Genomic DNA, 23,700 nt, shown 5'->3' on the forward strand with positions numbered 1-23,700 from the left:
ATGAACCACTGCTGCAGGTAAAGTGCCCTCCCGCCTGCCGACCCCTTGGACCCCTTTACAGGTAGGGAATCCCCTTACTGGATTCCCTTTACAACCAAAGCACTTGAACTGGGTCAGACCTGGCCAAATCAATTCGACCTGGTTCAACAGCACAAACCGAACCACCAGCCACTTCTAATGAACCGGTTCATGGACCAGCAGTTTGGTTCAGATTTGGTTTGGATTTGAACCGAACCTCTGCAGACAGTTCCGTGCACACCCCTAGTAGCTACAGACCAGTGTTTGAGAACCTCTGAATGAGAAGATACAAGATAAGTTAATGGGGTGAACTGGAAACCGGAAAATGGAAAGGTGATTCTTGCATCTCACTTTTCTGCCTTCATATTGTTGCATTTTGAGTTGCTCTTGTCATAGCCTGCATCGCTCATTTATTCCTTCTGTGCATCTTTTACTAAAGGCAGTGACAGAATCTTTTTTTTAAAGCCACAGTCAGTATTAGCAAAATACTGGTGCCTCTCTTTGAAGACTCATCCAGTGGCTTTAGTTAGACTCCTTATCAATGGTGTCTATAAGCTGCCTCCATGTTCAGAGGCAGGATGCCTCTGAATACTACTTGCAGAGGAGTTGTGGCAAGTGGGGTGGGGGCACGCCTTTGTCTCCTGGTGGGCTTCCTGAGGCATCTGGCAGGCCACTATGGGAAACAGGGTGCTGGACTGGATGGGGCTTGGGCCTGAGCCAGCAAGGCTGATCTTATGCCTTCAGAGAGGGGTAGTCGAACTGTCAGTTGGGAAGTTATCCCTGGAGACATTTTCCCCTGAATACTCTTCACACTATCCAATCATAAAATCCCCAGGATTGCTTTTAATTGTCACTTGGAGACTGATGCCAATTTCTGGAGACCCCAGGCCAATCCCTAGAGAAGTGGGCAGCACCATTATATATTTATACACAGGGAAAGAACTATCAGTTACTCAGTACTGGAAGTATGAGGGCAGCAAGGGCAAAAGGAAGGGGACCTTCCATGAAACCCACCAACCTGAGAACCAAGCCTGAGAACTCCTGCCAAGTGGATAATTTCTAAGAAGAGAGGTAAAAAGGTAAAGTGTGCCGTCGAGTCGATGTCGACACCTGGCGCCCACAGAGCCCTGTGGTTGTCTTTGGTGGAATACAGGAGGAGTTTACCATTGCCTCCTCCCGCGCAGTATGAGATGATGCCTTTCAGCAGCTTCCTATATTGCTGCTGCTGCCCGATATAGGAGTTTCCCATAGTCTGGGATTTGAACTGGCAACCTCTGGCTGGCTAATCAAGTCATTTCCCCACTGTGCCTCACTGGGGCTCAGTTCTGCTGATCTAGAATCTCTGTCCCTCATCCCAAATATTTTATTTTATTTTATTTTATTTATTACATTTATATACCACCCCATCTGAAGGCTCTTGGGACAGGCTGAGGAGGCCTGAGGGCAAGAGGAATGATGCCAGCACTTTTCACATGCTCAGATGCACCCTCTTCGCTTTGACACCATCTAGTGCTCTCAGCCTGATTCTGGGGGAAAAGGAGCACTGGCTGAAATGAAACCACGAATCTTGCCTCCAGTGAGCAGAGCTGCAGAGTATCAGATTTAGCAGGGAATCCGGCAGGAGCAGCTTTCCTCTCCCCCTTTCTGCTGGTAGGTTAAACTACAGCATGGAAATCCCAACCTTGGCTGTGAACTCAGGCAAAGGGGCTGATCCGGGGGAGGAGGGGAGGGTGGGGCAGCCGGCCAGCCAGCCAAGCAGCCTCCTGTCAGATGCTTCCCAGTGAAAGCTGCAAGCCGTGGCCACAGGCAGCATCAGGGAGCTTTTCCTTCCCATCTTCTCCCAGTTCCTCTTTCTCTGCGGGGTTTGCTCCTGGGTGTGCCTCTGTGCCATGGTCCTGCTGCCGTGGCTTTGCTGTGGTCTCTTCTCCATCATTTCCGCCCAGCAAGACCCTGTCCTCTTAGCCAGGGACCTGGTAGAGGCTGAGATTATGGATTACAGTCTGATTGACAATGTAAGTCTTTGGTGTTTCTTTCTTGTGTTAACTCCGCTATTGTTGCCGTGCAATCACTCCAGATTCTTGGCTGTTGGCTTACACAGCGGCTTGACTGAGAGATGAAGCGATGTTGAACTCAGCTGGTCTGTTAAGCTCAGATGCTCCACTCTGACCGGCAGCAGCAGTTCTTCGGGGTTTCAGGCAGGAGTTCTCCCGGCCCTGCCCGAAGATGCCGCCGGGGACTGAACCTGAGACCTTCTACATGCAAAGCAGATGCTCTCCTCAAAAGCTGCCTTATTGTCGGTCAAGTCACTGAACTATCTAGCTCAGTTCTGACCACTCTGTCTGGCAGCATCTCTCCAGGGCTCCCAGTGGGGGTATTTCCCAGCCCTACCCGGAACTGCCAGAGATTGAATTGGAGATAATATGCGGATGAAGCAAGTGTTGCTACAGAACCTCTGGATCAAAGCACTGGGAGGCTCTGTTTCTGTGCCTTCCTTGGTAGCCCAATGTACAGTAATGTCGCAGGTGAAGCTTTTCCTGGCCTGCTGGCGAGAAAAGCTTCACCTAGGTTCTTTTGCGGTGTCAGGCTGCTGTTAGCAAGTACAGGATCTGGGGCAGTAAAAGAAGTTGGCAGACTTAGCTAAATGCAGAGTGCAAGACATTTACATGCAAACTGACCCGGCTTAAATCTAAGGCTGCCAGCTTCATGCTCAAATAGGGTTCTTGTACTGTAAGGGTTGGACGGAAGGGAAGATTTCATCAAGTGTAGTGTCTTGATGAAGTTTGATGGGAAATGCTTGGAGGTTTTTCACACCCGGCTTTCAGTTCGCATCCTTTCCAGAATGGAGGGTGTGTGTTCACATATCAGCCAAATTTACCCCGAAGTCCCAGCAAGCTATCATGGAGCAAAACATTTTGGGTTTTTCACTGCATGTTAGACTATAGCCCAACTTATATCCAGGGTAACAAAAAATCCACTTTTTATGTCATTTTGGGTGGGGGGGCAACTTCAAACTCGCAGTAAAGCCCCGCAGAAAACCCACAGTAAAGCCTGCTGTCTGGGAAAGCTCTTGTTAAAAATGCAGGGTGTTTTGGAAGTCTGAACAGTCCAGGATCTAGACCTGACAACCTTCCTTAAATGCTGATGGCACCAGCCAAGAAAAGTAAATGGAACCTCCAGATTCTAGTGCAGTATATCTTTGAGTACATGAGGTGCTTAGAACGAACAGTAGAACACCTTTGCGCCTTGGTTGGATTCCAGCTGGCTGCTGTTACAAACAGGATAACCCCTTAATCTGAGCTCGAAAGGCAATCTTTACCTTTTGTATGTTCTCGGCCGAATAGGCACAACATAAAGAGTAAGTGAATGCATTTCCTGTTTTTTGCTAAAAGCGGAGGGCTATTTGGATTGGGAGGAAAGAGGGTTCTACCCTCCTCCCCACCCACGGGCTGTGGCCCAGATCCAAATCACCACTCAAAGTTGCTCTTAAATTAGCCATGCTGTGGAAAATGTAGAGGCACCATAGAAATAACATGTCCCAAAATGCTTCACATTGTCCTGAAACTGCCATAACTCTGTGCCATTTCAATGTAAGGTGTGAGTTATTTTCTAACCTTTTGTCCATTTCCATTGATAGTCTCAGTGCTTTATTTATTTGGGGTCTTGCATACAGGAGCAAAAGGTGATCACTGCACCTTTATTTATTTATTTATATCCAACTAAGTAAGTCTGTAGAATTCACTAGGAGATTGTGGACCATGTTTGACTGTGGGCGGGGGCGGGGGGGGAGGTGCGTAAGATGCATCCCTCTGTTTGCCACTTTTTCTAAAGAAAAACAGCTTCAAGAAGGGGTGATTTGGAACAGAGAGGATCTGTGTGAGTGCATGCTTAACCCATTCCTGGCCAGATGCTTTCCCCATGTGACTCTCCTTCCAGCCATGGAGAGCAGGGTTTCCAGATGTGTTGACAATGCATCTTGGGAAAATAACTGTGGGGAAGAGTGCTGGCAGAAAAGCAGTGGACAGGAAAAGGGTGAAGCCCTTCCTTTCTTCTCCTGCTCCACCCCTACTGATTCTCTGCTCCAAATTGCCCTCTCTGGGAATGGCCTTTCCTTAGAAAAAGTGGCCCCCAAGGTTTTGCTACACATATTGCATTGGATATACCACATTTGTTGATGCCCATAGCCCATTTCAGACATTGTGCTGTACGGGTGTGCAGATGTCTGTACACGCATACATGTGTTTGTGTGAATGATTGTACCTGTGCTCATTTTAAAAGTGATCCTGGATACAGGCCCTTCGAATGCATGGTACTGATAGGAAGTGCATTTCTGTACCTGCCTTCAACATAACATGGGAATGACTGCACCTGCGTACAGATCTGCACCTGTGTATGCTGTACACCCATATGAGTGTTGAACATAATGTGTGAATGGGCCTCAAGTGTATAAGCCTTACATATGGTAGATAGTGGGTCCATTTCACTATTTCCCTGTCACTCAGGGAAGGGGAGGGAACATGATCACTTCCTAGGAGGGCAAAGGATCCTGGGGTCTGCCTGCTGTGACCAAGGAGGCTCTTGCGAGGGCTCACCCTGGCAAAGCAGTCCATGCAGACCAAAACACATTCCTACCCCTGTGGCGGTTTGCCGCCAGTGGATTAGCCCTCTCATGAGAGGGCCAGTCGACTGGGGAAGACCTTCAGCTCATCAGAACCATCAGTCTTCCATCACTGTTTGCTCATGAGTTGAGTTAACCCAACCAAGGGGCCAAGTAGATCAGGGGCCTGGAGCACCTTCCTTATGAGGCACAGCTATCTGGGGCTTTTTAGTTTGGAAAAGAGAGGTGACCAGGGGAGACATGATTGAGGTGTATAAAATTATTCATGGGGTAGAGAAAGTGGACAGAGAGAAATTTCTCTCTCACACACAACACCAGAACCAGGGGTCATCCCATGAAACCAGGAAATTTAGGATCAACAAAAGGAAGTACTCCCCCCCACACACACAGTCTATGGAATTCTCTGCCAAGGGATGTGGTGATGGCCACTAGCTTCGATGGCATTAAAAGGGGCTTGGACAAATTCATGGAGAACAGGTCTATCAATGGCTACTAGTCTGAGGGCTATAGGCTACCTCCAGCCTCAGAGGCAAGATGCCTCGAAATACCAATTGCAGGGGAGCAAGAGCAGGAGAGAGGGCATGCCCTCAGCTCTTGCCTGTGGGCTTCCCAGAGGCATCTGGTGGGCCACTGTGTGAAACAGGATGCTGGACTAGATATGCTTTGGACATGATCCAGCAGGGAAGCCCACAGGCAATAGATTAAGGCATGCCCTCTCTCCTGCTGTTGCTCCCCAGCAACTGGCATTCAAAAGCATCTTGCCTCTTAGGCTGGAGGTGACCTATTGCCCTCAGACTAGTAGCCATTGATAGACCTGTCCTCCATGAATTTGTCTAAGCCCCTTTTAAAACCATCCAGGCTGGTGGCTTTCACCACATCCTATGGCAGAGAATTCCACAGGTTAATTATGTGTTGTGTGAAAAAGAGCTTCCTTTTGCCAGTCCCAAATTTCTAGAATTTCTGGCTCTAGTGTTATAAGAAAGAGAAAATACTTTTGTATCCACCAGTTCTCCTTCAAAGGATAACTGCCAAGCCCCCACCATTGCTGGATTTGATCCACTATATGCCGTGCATTGCACATTCCCTTAGTGTTGTGCACTAGAGACATGATACATCCATTTGGAGCTTTAAATTCTAGAGACTCTGGGAGGTGAATCCTGAAAAACAACAAACTCTACTGCTACACAATACTAATGCTAATACTAATATCATAACGATTTATATAAAGAGTGGTTTACATAGTATGACAGTATGATAATTCTTTGTCCCAAAAGGGTTCATAATCTAAAAAGAAACACAAGGCATACACCAGTACACTAACAACCTCTGGAGCGATTCTGTGCTTTCCTCAGTGGCAGAGCATCTGCTTAGCATGCAGAAGGTCCCAGGTTCAATCCCTGGTATCTCCAGATCGGGCTGGGAGAAATTCCTGCCTGAAGCTCTGGAGAGCCGCTGCCAGTAGAGTAGACAGTTGTGAGCTACACAGACCAAAGGTCTGACTCGATAGACAGCAGTTTCCCCTGTTCCTATGGAGTTGGATAAGGACAGATGCTTCCCCAGCCCCCACAAAATATAAGAGACTCTCTAGACAGGGCTGCTCAACTTTGGCCCTCTTGCAGATGTTGGCCTACAACTCCCTTAAACTATGGCTGTTGTCCACTGTGGCTGGGGATTATGGGAGTTGTCGTCCAAAATCAGCTGGGAGACCTAAGTTGAGCAGGCCTGCTCTAGGAACTCACAGGAACAAAACTGAACAAGGCATCCCAAGAGGCAAAAAGAGGGACAAAAGAGGGACGGATTGCAGAAAAGAGAGACTTCCCCTGGAGGTTTTTCACACAGGGCTCTGTGCCTCGGGGTATCTGAAGAGTGATTCGAATCTGCTTCGCAGCAGATTTGAGGCATTTTAATTTGAGGGATTAGCTGGACCGTTCACATAGTCATCAGCACTTCCTTCGCATTTGCCATTAGCACCTCCAACAACACTTTCGGAGAAAACAGAAGCCATGGAGTTTGTTTGTTTGTTTCCAAAAGCTGCTGGAAATAAAGGATTTTTTTAACTGCAGACACAACTTGGGCTAAGCCAGAATTCGCAGCCTCCCTTCGCAGGGAGTTTGGGTTAAATCCAGCGAATATGTGGACTGGCACACTCCAATCCGGAGTGGATTCGGCGAGAAAGCCCTTTCTGTAAAACCTCCAGGTAAATGGGGACAGCTTGAACGGGTGCTAAAGGATACCAACCAGCTCACCATTCCTTCAGACTGGCCAGGTCCATGGGGAGGGCATGTTACAAGTTTGCCCAGGGCTTAGACAACTGGTGCTGTTTGGGCATGGTGTTCAGAGCAGATGGGTGGCTGGGCTGGATTTTGTGTTGGGTGGAGACATTGCTGAGGAATGAGTCGGCTGTGTGAATATGCAAGTGATTCACTCCCCCCCTCCACTGCCGCAGCCCAGGCAGTCATAAACAAATGCCCACACTTAGTTACCACGCTGGTTAGCATCATCCTTTCACAGGGAAAGGTTGATGAAGTTGTAGCTTCGTCCAGCTGTATTGCTTATGTAGTCTGACACTGGAATTCGGTTTTGCAAGGCTATCAACGCCAAGTGCTCCAGTGAACACAGGGCCGGCTTATGCACAGCCCTGGCACGTTTGCTCTCTTGGCCTTGGTCCAGATCGAAAAGCTCTACCAGAAGCTTCCCTTGCTTAATGACTGTACGTCAAGCAGCTGTTCAAAGACTGGCCCAACCATAGAGGGAAACGAGGCAGAATTCCAGGAGGGTATGTGTCACAGATTTAGGTGCTTGCCATGTCTGCGGATAGGAGGACTTGGGGGTCCTGAACCAGGCCTGTGCATGCCCAGTTACAAGTATGAATGTGCAGGTCTCGCTCCTTCTTCTGGCTTGCCTTTTCGGATTTCATAACTGCAGTGGGGAGGAACAGTGGTGTAGGGAGGGCTGTGTTCTCGTGGCAGCCCTCCTGTGGTGGTAGTGGTGATGGGCTCTCTACCCCAGCGGCAGACTCCCCCAGCAGTGACGATGGTGAAGGCATGATGGTAGGGTTGCCATGTCCCCTGGAATCTAGGGTACCCCCCGGATTTTGGCTCCTCCACCCAGCTGCTAAATTCTACCCAGATTTACATGGATTCCAAATGCACTGCCCGGATTGCCTGGATTTTACTCTGGATCCAATCACATGGGAAGGCAGAGAAGGAGGGGAAAGTATACAATTTCTGTCACAAATAAATAAATAAATAAAATGCAAATTAGTTGCCGCATAATTTGCACAGTCTGCAAACTAGGCCACCCGGATTTGAGAAGCTTGGATATGGCAACCCAGCGTGGTGGGGGCGGCCTTCCCACCCCCAGCAATGGTGGAAGCATGCTCCTACTGCCCGCGCCCCAGCCGGCTCTGACCCCGAGGCAGCTAGGAACAAAGAGTGTGCATGCGCACGCGCATGTGCATGCCTTTGTTCACAGCCACCTCGGGATCGTCAGCTGGCCAGCAGGGAAGTGGAGGCAGGAGAGGGGAGCAAGGCAGCCCCTGTGGCTGGGTGAGGTAGCTCTGGAGACAGGGGGCTCGTTTTCTGCAGAGACTGCATGAATTAATCATTCATTCATTCTTCAGACACTATAATAGCTTTGCCCCTGGGGAGGAAGGAGTATGTCCAAACCATCCCCTCACATGTGATTTAAACACTACGATAAAGTAGCATTTCAACAGCAGGTGGGGTGGGGTGGGTGGGTGGTTTGGATGAACCATCCCCAGTTGCTTCTGGAAACGTGAGGGGAGAGTGAAATGTGCATGTTCAGGCCCCAATCATGTGTGGGGCCTGAACATGCACTGGAAGGTACCAGTTCTGACATATTATCCAGTGCAATCCTGACTGAGGGATAGTTAGGGCAGTATGAGGGGGTGAGGCCACTGTTCAGGGAAAGTGCCTCTGTTTTGCATGCAGAAATTCCCAGGTACAATGGCTGGCATCTCCAGAGAGAGCTGGGGAGGAGATGATGGGGAGTGCAGACAATATGGAGCTAGATGGACCAATGGTCTGGAACATAGGAACATAGGAAGCTGCCATATACTGAGTCAGACCATGGGTCCATCTAGCTCAATATTGTCTAGACAGACTGGCAGCGGCTTCTCCAAGGTTGCAGGCAGGAATCTCTCTCAGCTCTATCTTGGAGATGCTGCCAGAGAGGGAACTTGGAACCTTTTGCTCTTCCCAGAGCAGCTCCATCCCGTGAGGGGAAGATCTTGCAATGCTCACACTTCTAGTCTCATGATCAGTGAGACCCGGTTTCCTCGGGTGAGCGGGAAGAGCGGGCTAAGCCTGTTCTCCCTGCTCATGAGAGGGCCGGGAGCCCTGGGCAGCCAGATCGGCCGCCCACACGATGCCCGGCTCCGAGACGGAGCCGGCAGGGGGTGGGGGGAGCGGGGCTGCACGCCCCCTGCAAGCCCCAGTATGCTCTGCGCGAGCACGTAGGGCATACTGGGGAGACCCTCGGGGCCGGCTTTTCACCTCCTGGCCGGGGGTCTACTCATGAGTAGGCGCGGCATGAAGGCGCAGTGTGGCTACTCACAATCATAAAAAGCAGGTTAGCTGGAGCGCTCACTCCACAAACCTGCTTTTTACCAAGGGTTCTCGAGCGGGTTACCTGCTCAAGAACCACCGGGCTCGGCTGCGAGCCCAGTGGTTCTTACGGTCAACAAAAATCGGGCTAGCCTCTGCTAGCCCGATTTTTGTTGATTGTGAGAATCGCCCCACTCTCTCTCCAAAAAAGATAACAACCCATACTTTGGAAAAGCAGGGAGAAGAGACAGCAGGGAAGGCTCATTTCTGTACAGGAGAAGGCCTGCAATTTATTGTAGCTAGAACGTACTTACAACACAGTCCTAATCATGTTTACATGGAGATAAGTCCCACTATATTAATAATGGGTCTTATTCCCAGGTTAGAGTGCATAGGAGTGCAGCCTTAACTAGATAGCAGACTATGATCCCTGGCAAGAAATGATGCACTGCAAGCCATTTCCGACTAAGGGGATGCTTTGCAGGGCTCATCCTATCTCAAAGGGAAGATCATTGTGGCTGCGGCTGTGCCTGTGGATGATGGGAGTTGTAATCCCACAACATTTCTGGGGGGAACCCAAGGTTGGGAATCCCTGATTGAATGCAAGAGGACACTTCTTAAGTTCTTCAGGCCAGATCAGGAGGTGGATGGAGTTGCCAGACTCCAGGGTGTCAGAGGCGGAACTGAGAACAAAAGCTTTCTGTTCACTCTGGTGGCTGGTGGGCATAGTGGACTCAGTCTGTACTTGGGTTCTAGCATGGCGTGGAATAGGGATGTGCATGAGCAGATTTTGGGTTTTGTTTCGAGCTCAAAACAAAATGCAGATGGCCGGAACATTTCATCAAAACAGCAGTCGAACCGATTGTTTTGATGAAACAAAACTCGAAACATTTTGAGTGTTTGGGCTATAGGGAACAATGGGGGAACCTGAAACACCCCATTGTTCCCCATGGGTAGCTCCTAGGAACACCAAAGTGGGTTGTGTGGTAGGGCATGATGGGTGCTACTTACTACCCAACCTACAAAAGAAATTGGCAAGTGAGTGATTTTAAGAAATGTTAAACCTTTTCCCCAAGCCCCCATAGGATTCTATGAGGGTTTGGGGAAAAGTTTAAACATGCGTTAAAATGCATGCACACAAGTTTTGCAATGGAATTTGCAATGAATTTTGCAACCCTGCCTTGAAAGACATTGCAGAAACACACAGTAAAAGGGAATCTGTCCCTCCCACCACAGAACACACATTTCAAACTCAGTCCAAAAAAGGCCAAAAAAGAATCACTGACACAGAATCCACTGCCTGCCACTCTGCCTGTGCTGTAGTAACATCATTGGCACAAGTTGCTCTTTCTCACACAATTAGGACTACTTACATTACTTCCTAGCATTGCAACAGCAACACCTTTACTTAGCAGCAAGAATAGCCATAAGCTCAGCTAGAGCAACTTCAACCACCTTTTGACTGAGTACACCTTGCAATGCAGATTGCAGAGCAGACCAGAGCAGTGAGTGAACCACAAGATAGACTCAAGGTCAGACATGGAGCACATCACAGCCATCACCCAGAAATATGAAAGAGAGAGAGAGAGGGAGGGAGAGAGAGAGAGAGAGAGAGATGCCACTGTCCATTTCATGCCACAACACTATCTCACAAACAAACAACAACTCAAGGAAGGAAGGCATCCAAGTTCTGCCTTTGAGATCCAGCAAAATAGTTATAGCAGCAATAGCACAGCATACTATACTTGGTGCTGAGAAAACCACAAAATCAAACCTTCCTTGATTCCTTCCTCCTCTTCTGATATATCCTCAAGAGAGTCACACTATAAGGGCTCTCTTCCTCCCAGTCCCTGTGAATACATTTTGAAATTCCCTCCATTTGTGTTCTCCCTTCCTCCTCTCTCCCCTTAGCCAATGGGGGCACAGTTGCCCATGACAACACTTGATTTATATGATAACAAGCCAACCAAGAAGCAAGGAGTTCACAAGCCAATCAGAAGTCAGTGCCAGAAAACCAATCAGCAAGGAAAAAACAGGCCTCCAAAATGGTGCTCAGAACATCAAAATGTTCTAAATCAAAATGGGGTTATTTTGATTCAAACTTGAAACAGGCCTTTTATTTAAAGGGTGCTTTGTTTTGAGCTCGAAACACTCAAAACGGCCCATTTCAAGTCAAAACGTTTTGACCTTGAAATGTTTTTGCACATCACTTAGACCCAGCTTTTTAGCCTGGCTTTTAATGATGTTTCAGTGGTGTTTTTGATTTTAATGTAAACTGCCCTGAGCCACTTTAGGAAGAGTGATATATAAATCCAATGAATATATATATACATGCATACATACATACAGTGTGGAGGAGTCATGGAGGGAAGCAAATACTATAAGAGCAATGTGTATTATTTAATAAGCACCTAAGAAAACAAAGGCACTGAACAATATATAACATGAAATTAAGAATGAAAACACTCTGCTTGCAGACTTATGGTCTAAATAAAGAGCATATTTAGTTTAGGTTAGGTTAGGTTAGGTTAGGTTAGGTTAGGTTAGGTTAGGTTAGGTTATTTATTTAGCAAATTTATTGACCGCATGACTTACTTAGACTTGAGGCAGTTTACATAAATTAAAACAACAATAAAGACAAGAAAAGAAGAGGGGAAAGAAAAAAAGGAAAGGAAAGGAAAAAAGAAAAAGAACCCCACCACCCACCCACACACACATGCACACACATTAAAAACTAAAAGTCTGGCAAAATAGATAGGTTTTCAGGAGCTTCTTAAAGGACAGAAGGGAGGGGGCATTACGAATCTCAGGAGACAGAGTGTTCCATAAGAAGGGGGCTGTAACAGATTTCTATACTGCCTTTCACTAAAATAAACTCAAGGTGGTTCACAATATACTGAAAACAGGACAAATATATTAGATAATTAAAACGATTGATTGATTGATTGATTGATTGATTGATTGATTGATTGCCGTTAAGTCAGTGTTGACTCTTAGCGACCACAGAGATAGATTCTCTCCAGGATGATCTGTCTTCAGCTTGGCCTTGAAGGTCTCTCAGTGGTGCATTCATTGCTGTCGCAATCAATTCCATCCACCTTGTCGCTGGTCATCCTCTTCTTCTCTTTCCTTCAATACAACAATTAAAAAACCTCCAAATATTAAATTTCAATGTTAAAGTTATCAATCTATTAAAGTTTTAAGAACATAACAAACACTAACATACAATAACGTGTAGAAAAGCCGCAACAAATAAAATAGCACTCTAAAAACCTGGGTAAAAACCCGTGTTTTAACTTGCTTTCTAAAAGCTGTTATGGATGCTGGGGAGCGGATGCTTACTGGGAGAGCTTTCCAAAGCCTGGAGGCAATAACTAAGAAGGTTCACTCCTATCCCATGGCACATGAGGAAGAGAAAGGAAAAGGGGTTGGGGTTGGAGAAGATGGAGGAAAAGGAACACTAAGTTAAAACCTCAGCAAATTAGGCAAGGAGAACAGATATGTCTTGAGGTGCCTTTTGAAGAATGGGAAGGGCTGAATCACATGACTCTCTAGACTAGAGGCAATGAGTTCCAAAGATAAGGTGCTGCCAAAGGAAATGGACAAAGGTGTGAGATGATGAATGACTGTCATCTTTGATTTAAGGAAGAAAAAAGTATCAGAAGAATGCAGGTCTCTGGAAGGCGTCTAAAGAGAAATCAAAGAAGAGATAATGAGATCCTGCAATAACGTTCGGGCATCTAAAAGTAAGAAGTAGGATTTCAAAGTGACCATGAAAGGAGACAGGAAGCCAGTGGGATGAGAAAAGAAGAGGGGAATCGATGTCACGGGGACAGGCAAGGGAGAGCAGACAAGCGGCAGAACGAAGAGCTGAGAGGGCAGGCTGCACAACTAGCACTGCTGCATCGTCACACTGCCCTGGCTTTGCCCCCTCTTTTTTTAATCTTACGGTCTTTACTTCTCCGTCCGTGGAAAAAGCTATGGAGCAATCACACATATTCATGTTTGCTTGATGTGCTTGCTCGATGTCTGGAAGCTGTTAAGATCTGGATGACTCAAAATAAGCTCAGACTAAACCCCACTAAGACTGAACTGATCTTACTCAGCCCTCGTACCAGCCAACTGTTGGATCCAAACCTTTTTGGGGGATGGGGTGGCGCTGCCCCCAAAGGAGCCTGTCTGTGACTTGGGGGTTCTTTTGGACTCGCGCAACTCCTGCTTGAACAACAGGTGGAGGCTACAGCTAGAAGTGCATTTGCCTAGCTTCATCTGGTTTGCCCTTATCTTGATCGGCAGGCACTAATGACAGTGACTCATGCCCTTGTCATCTCCCGCTTAGATTACTGTAATGCGCTTTACCTAGGGCTACCTTTGAAGACAATCGGGAAGCTTCAGTGGGTCCAGAATGCAGCAGCTCACCTACTTATGGGTGCCAAAAATATGATAGGGTGACACCTCTCCTGCAGTCGCTGCACTGGTTACCCATTCGCTTCCAAATTCATTCCAAAGTCCTGGTTCTTACCTTCAAAGCCTTGTGGGGCTTGGCATCTATTTACCTACAGAATTGCCTCTCCCATCCAGTTACATCCCATCCTGTTAGATCATTTCAGATGGCCCTTTTGTCAGCCCCTGATTTTCGAGAAGTTCGGAGTTCTAGGACCCGCGAAAGGGCTTTTTCGGTTGATGCCCCACTTCTCTGGAATTCTCTTCCCCTTCAGATTTGTCTAGCCCCCTCTAGCCCCCTCTTTACCGGTCTTTAAATCTTTACTGAAGACCTTTCTTTTCCGCCGGGCATTTGCCCTGTAGTTTACTTTATTTCCTTTCCATTATTTATTTTAGTTTGCTATTTTTAATGTAATTTTTGATTGTGATTTTTAATGTTACCTTATGTACATGTCATTGTACACCGCCTGGAGTCTTTGGAGTGGGTGGTATAGTAAATGCTTCAAATAAATAAATAAATAAATAAATAAATAAATAAATAAATAAATGTTACAATCTCACATGCTGCTGCCTGAAATGGTATGCTAGGCCTTAGCTCATGAACACCCTCCCCGCCCCCAATTTGTGGATGGCACTTCCAGTCCAACAGCTTCCCTCCCTCACCAGATTCGGACTTTGCACTACCGCTCAGTGTCCAGGTCTGATGAGGGGGGAGCAGTTGGACTGAAAGTGCCAGCCATAAGCCCAGGCCCTGACACTAAGCCAAACAGCTGGGAGACCCCAGAGCACAAACCCCCAAACTCAAAGATCCCAGAAGTGATACTCCCACCCTGAGCCCCCCAGCCCCACCCAATGGGGCAACCTGTCCCATGGCAACTTGTGTTCCCCCAAGCTTGCCCCCGCCCCCCAGTGCTGGCTACAGACCAGGAGGGCTACAACAGAGGAGAAGTGGGAGACTCTAGGCCAGACAGCTGCCTGTTAAATCTCTCGGCATCCAGACACAGAGGCGTCGCCTGGAGGTATTTAAGATCTCATTCCAGCTCTGCAAGTTACTCACTAGAGTTCTCTGGGGTTTCACCTTGCCCGTGCTTGACTGCAGGACAGGAAATCAATGATCTGTCAACCAAGGGTGTGTACAGATGTACAGTACACAAACCAGGAGGCAACATGTTTTTGCATCCCTGAGGGGTGAGACCAATTTCCCTTGGCCTAACCTAGAAATCTGCTTCCACAGCAAACACTAATTTCCTCTCCAGTTTGGCCCCTCCCTCATATTTCTTGCAGCCTATGTGCCTCTTATGTTTGCTGTTTAAAGAGCTGTTTGTACAATCACACATTTATTTTATTTTATTTTATTTTTATTTTTATATCACCTCATCTAATAGTTCTTCATGGTTTACATGCAAACAGTTGTATCGCACCTGGTTTGTTAAAATAAGAACAGATCCAATAATTTGTGTTTAAGCAGCAAAACTGTCCTGGGGAGGAGGGTGCTGCTAGACAGCACAGGTATGGGTCAATCAGAACTCTCCATAGTCTCTTCTGCTTCAGACTGACAGAACTTATTCCTTGAGCTCTGTCCTCAAGAGAAGATGGTATCTGTGGAAACAATATGATGAATACATGTTTTGGAATTGGCGTGAATATGTACATCTGCATGCACGCTAGGGCAATTCCAAGGGTAACAGAATCAGGCCTGTTACCACTTTTTCAATTATCGTAGCCAGAAGCAAAATTTCAAGCTGATATATATTCCCATATTTAAGGGTATCTATTACCCTTAAATATTATAGCTAGTGTCTGAAATATGCAAAATACACCAGTAATGGAATCAAAATTATGGGACATTGTTTCTGATTCCATTACCGACATATTTTGCACATTTCAGACGCCATCTGTAATATTTAAGGGTTTTGTAAAAACATGGCCTTATAGTAGGAGATGTTCTTTTGCCTGTGGGTGTGTATAAAACCAACTTGAAAATTTGCTTATGGAGGCAGCCATTGAAAAAGTGGTGACATACCTGATTCTGTTCTCCTTGGAATTGCCCCTAAAGACACATGTATGGACTCTACATGGACACTAAGTGGAAATGCTGCTGAATACTTTTAATGATACTAATAATAATAATAATAATAATAATAATAATAATAATAATAATTCGATTTCTATACCGCTCTTCCAAAAATGGCTCAGGGCGGTTTACACAGAGGAATAATAAATCAATAAGATAGATCCCTGGCCCCAAAGGGCTCACATTCTAAAAAGAAACATAAGACACACACCAGCAACAGTCACTGGAAGTACTGTGCTGGGGGTGGATAGGGCCAGTTACTCTCCCCCTGCTAAATAAAGAGAATCACCACGGTAAAAGGTGCCTCTTTGCCCAGTTAGCAGGGGTAATTCCAGTTTTAATAAACAAAACTGCTTTTAAAGTTGTGCCGTCGAGTTGATGTTGACTCATGGCGACCACAGAGGCCTGTGGTTGTCTCTGGTAGAATACAGGAGGGGTTTACCATTGCCATCTCCCACACAGTATGAGATGATGCCTTTCAGCATCTTCCTATATTGCTGCTGCCCAATATAGATGTTTCCCATAGTCTGGGAAACATACCAGCAGGGATTCGAACTGGCAACCTCTTATTTGCTAGGCAAATTACTTCCCTGCTGCTTTTACACACACAGAAATATTCCACGTAGCCCTGTACTCAAAATTAAATTGATTTGAATCTAAGGAAGCTGTATTTAATTGAATGTTCTTGTATTTTGCTGGATTTGACTTCTAATATTCCCCTGAAAAAAAGATTTCCAACCTGACATGCCAGTCAGTTTCTGGTTGTTTAAAGGCTTATATTTTCCCCTACTCCTGCACACATAACTGTCATGGTCCAGGAGTGAGACACGTTATCAGAGAAGGATCTGAGGATGGGAAAGGCTGTGTGCAGGAAGCATCCACAGAAAGAGCCTCAAAGATTACCACCCCAGGAAGTGGGCACCAGGAGTCTGCACTAGCACAACCTGAGGAGATAGTTCTGCCCTCTTCCTCTGAATCCAAGGACACTCAGAACTCCAGCAAGCTCCCTGGTGCTGCTGGAGCCATCACTTATAGGATACAGTCTCCATTAAGCTTCCATATTTCCTGAAAATGGGGTGGAGCATCACTCTGGTGGCAGGTTTATTTAAGCTGTCTCTTACTTTCATATCATTGCTGGAACAACATCCTAGTTTGTTGCCTGGGGATTCCTTGTATCCAGCTTCCCTGCCCAGTGATCTGTCCATGGTGCTGTTCCCATCATGGAGCTGTCCCTGGTCCCGTTCTTTTTTGTTTTTGTTTTTGCCAGTCTGGATCCCTACTAATATCTTCACCAGCCTCCATCACTAATACTCCTATGGGCTGCTGCAGTCTGGAACAGAATAATAAGCCCTTCTCTCCTCTTTGGCTCTGCTTGTTGACTGTATGAGACATTGCTGGCTGGCCATCCCAGTTTCTGCACATCTACTAGCCCTGCCCTGACCTCGGCTTACACACATAGGGCCTGTATGCATGCTTGGTATGCATGCTTGCAATTATGCATCCTGCATAATTGCAGCAATGCATAATTGCTGTTCTTGTTTCCAGTTGGATATATGGAGGTTGGGGGTGGAGCCCTCAAGTACAATTTGCTCCCACTCCACATGGACACTGAATATTTGGAATCAAAGTTGATAAAGGGGCTATAAAATACCTTTGAGCCGGATCTCACGATCAGTGAGACCTGGCTTGGTGGGGTGAGTGGGGAGAGTGGGCTAAGCCCGCTCTCCCCGCAGACGATCGCAGAGGGAGCCCTGGGCGGCCGGATCGGCCGGCCACACGATTGCCAGCTCTGTGATGGAGCTGGCAGGGGCTGGAGGGAGTGGGGGGCCGATTGGCCCCCGGAAGCTCCAGCTTGTCCTGCGTGAGCGTGCAGGGCATGCTGGTGAGACCCCCGGAGCCGGGAGGCGGCTTTTCGCCTCCCCTCTGGGGGTCTCCTCATGAGTAGCCGCGCCATGGAGCCGCGCCGCAGAGCCGCACCACGGCTACTCATGATCTTAAAAACCAGGTTTGCGGAGCTCTCACTCCGCAAACCTGGTTTTAGGGCAGGGGTTCTTGAGTGGGTCACCTGCTCTAGAACCATCGGGCTCGCAGCCGAGCCCGGTGGTTCTCACAATCGCAGAAAATCGGGCTAACGGGGGCTAGCCCGATCTTCTGCGATCGTGAGAATAGCCCCCTTGTATGAACCACAGTTTATCCCACCCAATCCGCCCATCCTGTTTTTGTGGCTCAGAATAGCCACTGCCTGACTTGCTCACCCCTTCCCTTGCTATGCTATGCAAGGGAAGCCAAACCATTCCAACAGTTGGGCTTCCCTGAAACCCAGCTGAGGGGGAAGTAGAAAAGGAGCTCTTCTCACAATCAGTGAGAAGAGCTCTGGGGCGGTCTGTGGGGAAGGCGGGTTTAACTTACCTTCCCCGCAGACAATCTCCATTCCTTCACTGGGCGGGCAGATCGCTTGTCCAGATGAGCAGTGGCTTCCCCCTGCAGCTCTGGGGGTCGGGGTGCCAGAAGGCGCCACCATGCATTGCCCCACCCCCTGGAGCTCCACGCGAGTGTGCGGTCCATTATTGGGATCCCCCCCCCACACCGAGTCTGCCAGCCGCGGTTGCAAGCAGCTGACATATGATCAAAAAATGAGGTGAAGGGAGACCTCACTCCCTTAACCTCATTTTAGAGAGAGGCTACTTAGGCTGGTTTGCCGCCGTGTAACCGCCAGGCTTGGGCCCAAACTCAGTGGTTCACAAACGTGTGCACAACCCAGCTGGACTCCCTTAGCCCCGTTTTGCACGTTGGTGTGAATAGCCTCAAAATGCCCAAGAAAGAAAGTTGCAGGGCAGGGGGAATTGGTGGGTGGGAGAAGCAGGGGTCTCTGAAGGGGGGACTAGTGGGGACTTACCCAGGGCCCATCCTTAATGGTGCCCCATGCTACAAGGCACCAACAGAGACCTCTAGTTCCAACAGGGTCAGAGTAATGTGGACTCATCATGGGGGTGGGCCCCACAAACTATTTTCACCCTGGGCTCTGCACAAGGTGGATACAGCCCGAAGCACGTAGTCTCACAAGTGTTCCCCTGCAAACAGTCCCTCCCACACTCCAATATTAGCATTGCAAAGACAAGGACTCCTTGCCTTCTTCAGACATTATGTTGTATGTACATTCAGGTGTCTGTCCACGCATATATATGTTTTTGAGAATTACTCCAGAGAACCCTGATATTCTGGATTTTGGATTTTTCTGGACAGCATTTGTGGAACTGGATGTTTGGCTCTTTTGCTTTCCCATTCTGCTCTCAACCACTGCTCTGGGTATATACTGTGCAATTTTGTTAAAAAAAAAAAAAAAATCACTTCCCATGTTCCAAAGAATGTTTTGTATGGCAGAGGACAAACTTTTTGTTGTTGTCCCTCACTGCCCACGTCACAAAAACTGCAAGTTTTGTGTTGGGAAAACATGTTAGCAACATTTGTGACGATGTACCTTTTGCCTCAATTTTCCAGACAGTTTCCTAATCCAGACTGACCTTCTCCCCACAGTTAGTTTGGAAAATGAGGCTTGAACTTGCATTCCTTTTGAAACTGAACCTGGGTACAGACTTTCTCAAATGCAGGGTATGGTATACTGCTATACAGTACAGGCTATCAACATAATAGTGTGTGAATAACTGTACATGGGTACAGATCTATATGTGCATATTCTATATACAGATTGTACATGCATTGCACGTAATGTGTGAATAGAGCTAATGTATTTGCCTTATCATGCACTGTTTATCCCTGTTATATGAATCTGTCTTTTAATGAATCAGATCAACTTTAACACACCTCAGTTTTTTTATATTTGTAGCCCTCTCCTGCTGCCACACACCATGACTATGTATGATTCATGATCTGAACGCCTAATTTATCCCTGTCATATAAAGCAAGCCAGGTGTCCCTGGTGATTTCTTGACCCCAAAGCTGGTTTTGTGAAAGTTTGCTTGTGCTAATGCTTATGCAAAAGCAACAATCCAACTTCCAGTTGTATCTCTATGTCTGAAAGAAAGGAAGAATGAAAATAGCCCATCTCTTTTACAGAAATCACTTTACATTCCCAGAGTCATCTTTTCCTCTACTCCTTTTCTGTCAACAAGGGATCAGCATAAATGGGTGCAAGGGGTCACGTATGTTTTGGAATGTTTAACTTTGCTCCAGCATCTGCGCATTCCAGTACTTCATGTAAGCAGTCATAAAAGTGCTGCTCTGGCAGGCTAATCAGTCAATTCAGTCTATAAATTAACAGCACAGAAGATCGGGTGCAAATGATACCAGTCCCCTTGCCTTCCCTTGCTGCATCAGATTCCAGAAGCTTTTATGGAGCAAGGGGCCGGGGAAAGTTTATGTCTCACTTTTATTAGGGTGGTACCGTGGAAATCCTCCCCATGCACAAAATCCTTGCTTGCTTGCTGGAACATGCAGTTAGAGGGGATGTTCACAAACTAAAGGCTAGTCACAAGCACAATTGCTAGATGTGCAAGAAAGGAATAGACACTTCCTTCAGTGTATATGTGGACACAGAGGTGCCCCTAGGTAATTTTGGAGCCTGGACCTAAAGGCCTTTGGAGGCTCCCCCGCTGCAAGTTAAGCATCATTTTTTAACACGTAGGTTCTTGAGGGCACAAACCACACCACCTAGGACAGACTAAAGAGGATTTGGGGGACCCCAGGGGGTGTGGAGGCCCTGGACTTTGGCCCCCAAATCCAGGGGTAAGAGCACCTCTGTGTAGACAGACACATGATCTCCTCACCCAGTTGGTTTTTAGCCTCCCCCTGCCCTCCACGAAAACCCCGCATAATATGTCCGCTTTGCTGTAATAGCAGCAAAAGTTTGAGTGTCTTTCTAAGAATATTGTTTCTTCCTCTGGTTATGGTATAGTGTGATGCGATCATGTCACAGTGTTGGGTGATCCTTTTCTGTTGCTGGTGTGTCTCAGAATGACATATATATATTCAGGCACTGCCCCCTTAAGGACAACCTAGCCTCAAGGCTCCTGCTGCAGGCTTCCATTAAGAGCCCTGCCAAGGATCTGTATATAATCCTGTTAATCAGTTTGTTTAGATGCCCACATCTGTGCAGAGCTTGAATCCAATCGTACAGCAAACAGCATACCTGACATTTAACACTCATAGGGGTTATTCTTACGATCACAAAAATCGCGGGCTAGGAAAATCCTAACCCGGTTTTTGTGATGGTCAGAACCACTGGGCTCACAGCCGAGCCCGGTGGTTCTGGAGCAGCTAACCCGTTCCTGTAGCCCACCCCTTAGCCCGGGTTTGCGGAGCAAGCGCTCAGCAAATCCAGGCTATCTGCTCGTGAATAGCTGCGGCGCGGCTCCGCGCCACGGTTACTCATGAGTAGACCCCCGGCAGGGAGGCTTAAAAGCAGCCTCCTGGCTCGGGGGTCTCCCCAGTATGCCCTACACGCTCACGCAGGACATACTGGGGCTTCCAGGGGCCGCGCGGCCCCTGAGCTCCCTAGACCCTGCCGGTTCCGTCTTGGGGCCAGCCATCATGTGGGCGACCAATCCGGTCGCCCAGGTCTCCCTGCCCACTCATCTTGCCTCATTATCTTCAATTTGGGGTAATCTATTTTTTTTTAAGTGGTAAAAGCAGAAGTGGCTGACACACAAGACCAATTCAGACATTATGCTGTATACGAGTGTACAGATGTCTGTACTATTGGACATATGTTTGCATGAAAGACTGTACCTGTGTTCACTTGAAAAGTGGATCTGGATACTGGCCATTCAAATGCGTGGTACAGATAGGAAGTGTACTTCTGCACCTGTGTCCAGCATAGCATGTAGATGATGTACCTGTGTACAGATCTGTACCTGTGCACACTGTACACTCATTGTACGAGTGTTGAACATAATGTGTGAATCGGTCTACAGTGGTAGCCGCCTTGCAAAGCATGGGCACCAAGAGCATAAATGCTTTCCGAGCATGCACCCTTGCATGCTAGAAAAGTTCTGTTGGAGTGGAAAATGTCACTAACCCTCAGTGACATGTTCTTCCCCTCTAACAGAGCACTTGCAGGTACAGGCAGACTCTGAAGTATTTGCAGTCTGGCACAGGCGCACCCACACTTCGGAAGTACAGGGATTCGCTTAGGGGCTACCACTGTGTGCATGCTGATATTAGGAGCACAAACACAGCGTTAGCCAGGGAAGCCAGGCTTAGCCCGCTCTCCCCACAGACAATCAAAGTGCAGCCCTGGGTGGCCGGATCGGCCACCCACATGCCTGCCGGATCCGTCACAGAACCGGTGGGGGCTGCAGGGATCGGGGCATCCTGGAGAGATCCCTGCAACTGCTCGAGGCATCCTGGAGAGACCCCTGAGCCTGGAAGGCTGGCTGTAGCCTCCTAGCCGGGGAACTAATCATGTGTCACCACATGCCGCAGTGACACACAAACAAAAGAATGAGGCTAACAGAGCGCTTGCTCCATTAATCTCATTTAAGGGGGGGGGATTAGGTGGGCTAGCCGCCTGGGGAGCACTGGGCTCACCTGCGAGCCCAGTGGTTCCCATGACCACTGGGAAGCGGGCTAAGCTCCCTTAGCCTGCTTTCCAGTGATTGTGGGAATAGCCTAAGGGTGTCAGGCAGGCAGTGACTCTAGCCAATGAATGCTGAGGGCATAGTTCCGTGGTAGAGCATCTGCTTTGCATGCAGAAGGTTCCAGGTTCAATCCCTGGTAGCATCTTCATGGAGAGCTGGGACAGACCCTTGCCTGAAACCTGGAAGAGCCGCTGGCCGTCCATGTAGACAGTACTGAGCTAACTGGACCAATGATATGACCAATGATATGGACCAATGATATGACTCGGTATAAGGCAGCTCCCTATTTCACACTTGAGGAAGCATGCACATGTCTGTTTGCAGGGCGTTGCCAGGAAAAGCTTCTGTATGTTGGGCTGCCATTTGTCTGTATGTTGGGCTGCCATTTCAAGCACAGGAGCAGAGTCCAGCAAACCCAATGGGTGGGCAAGATCGCCCCAAGGACAAAGAGCCTTGAATGTGATTTGCTAGTTCAGAAGGTTGCTGGCCTCCTGCTTCCTGAGAAGAGCTTGGCTGCGATCCAAGGGCCTGCCTTCTTTTGCTTGGCTCCTGCCCATCCAGCTCTCACAGCAGCAAGCACACGTCCCAGTGATACCTTGGCAATACCATTCACATTCCATTCTGCAGCTTTGATCTGTTAGTGTTCTTTCCCCCAAGTGGATGTGTGTGTGTAGATAAATACAAAAGAAATTCTCCATTAAAGGACATTGGTCGATACTGACTATGGGATGCCATCTGTGCTAACTCCCTTGAGGCATACAGACTGTGTTCTGGGGAGCCCTGGTGTTTCTTGAATACTCACCAAGGGTCATATCCAGGGCTAGCACGTAGCATCCTTAGCCAGCTGTTGGAACCCCAGCATGGCCCACCACTGGTGCCTGCCTTGGGTCGAGTGTTCCCTGTAATCCCAGATGTCATTGCCCTTGCAGCTGGGAATCAGTTGCAGTTGATTCCCAGTTGCAATGGCCTTAAGCTAAGGATTATGGGAATTGTAGTCGACAAGCGCTAGGAGTTCCTGTTACAGGGAACACTACCTGGGATCCCCTTTAATCCACCCCACCCCAGGAATTGAATGCTTGTCTCAACATCAAGCAGCTGTTCTGTTAATTTCCCACAGAAATGTGTTGCTCTGGGAATTGTGAGAGGGAAATAATGCCCACCACCACCACCAAGGGGATTCCATTCCCCGCATCCACCTCTTGGAGTGACATTATGCCAGAAGCACTGTGGGAAGTGAACACAACTGGCTGCTGTCCAGCAGTGAAAGGAGCACTGCTGGTGGTGCTCACCGTCACTAGGTAAGCCCACAGGGGCCCTCCAGTGTAGGGGGTGGCGCAACAAAGGATGCTTTTCGGAGGGCCCCTTCAAGCCTGGAACTGGGCCTCT

At 47.9% G+C, this 23,700-nt stretch overlaps 1 protein-coding gene across 2 annotated transcripts in view; it reads left to right on the top strand.

The window, feature by feature from the left end:
• The first annotated feature begins 1,813 nt into the window (after positions 1 to 1,813).
• The window catches only part of ITIH5 (inter-alpha-trypsin inhibitor heavy chain 5), a 69,612-nt gene continuing 47,725 nt past the window's right edge, over positions 1,814 to 23,700 (top strand). The window contains exon 1 of one of the 2 annotated variants that reach the window (XM_053258591.1): positions 1,814 to 2,030. In XM_053258591.1, the coding sequence (XP_053114566.1) occupies positions 1,908 to 2,030 (123 nt within the window). In that variant the 5' untranslated portion in view covers positions 1,814 to 1,907. The remainder of the gene's footprint in view (positions 2,031 to 23,700) is intronic. The other variant, XM_053258592.1, reaches the window with a different exon arrangement.

Source organism: Hemicordylus capensis, chromosome 5 (genome assembly GCF_027244095.1).
Source record: "Hemicordylus capensis ecotype Gifberg chromosome 5, rHemCap1.1.pri, whole genome shotgun sequence".
Lineage (NCBI taxonomy): Eukaryota > Metazoa > Chordata > Lepidosauria > Squamata > Cordylidae > Hemicordylus > Hemicordylus capensis.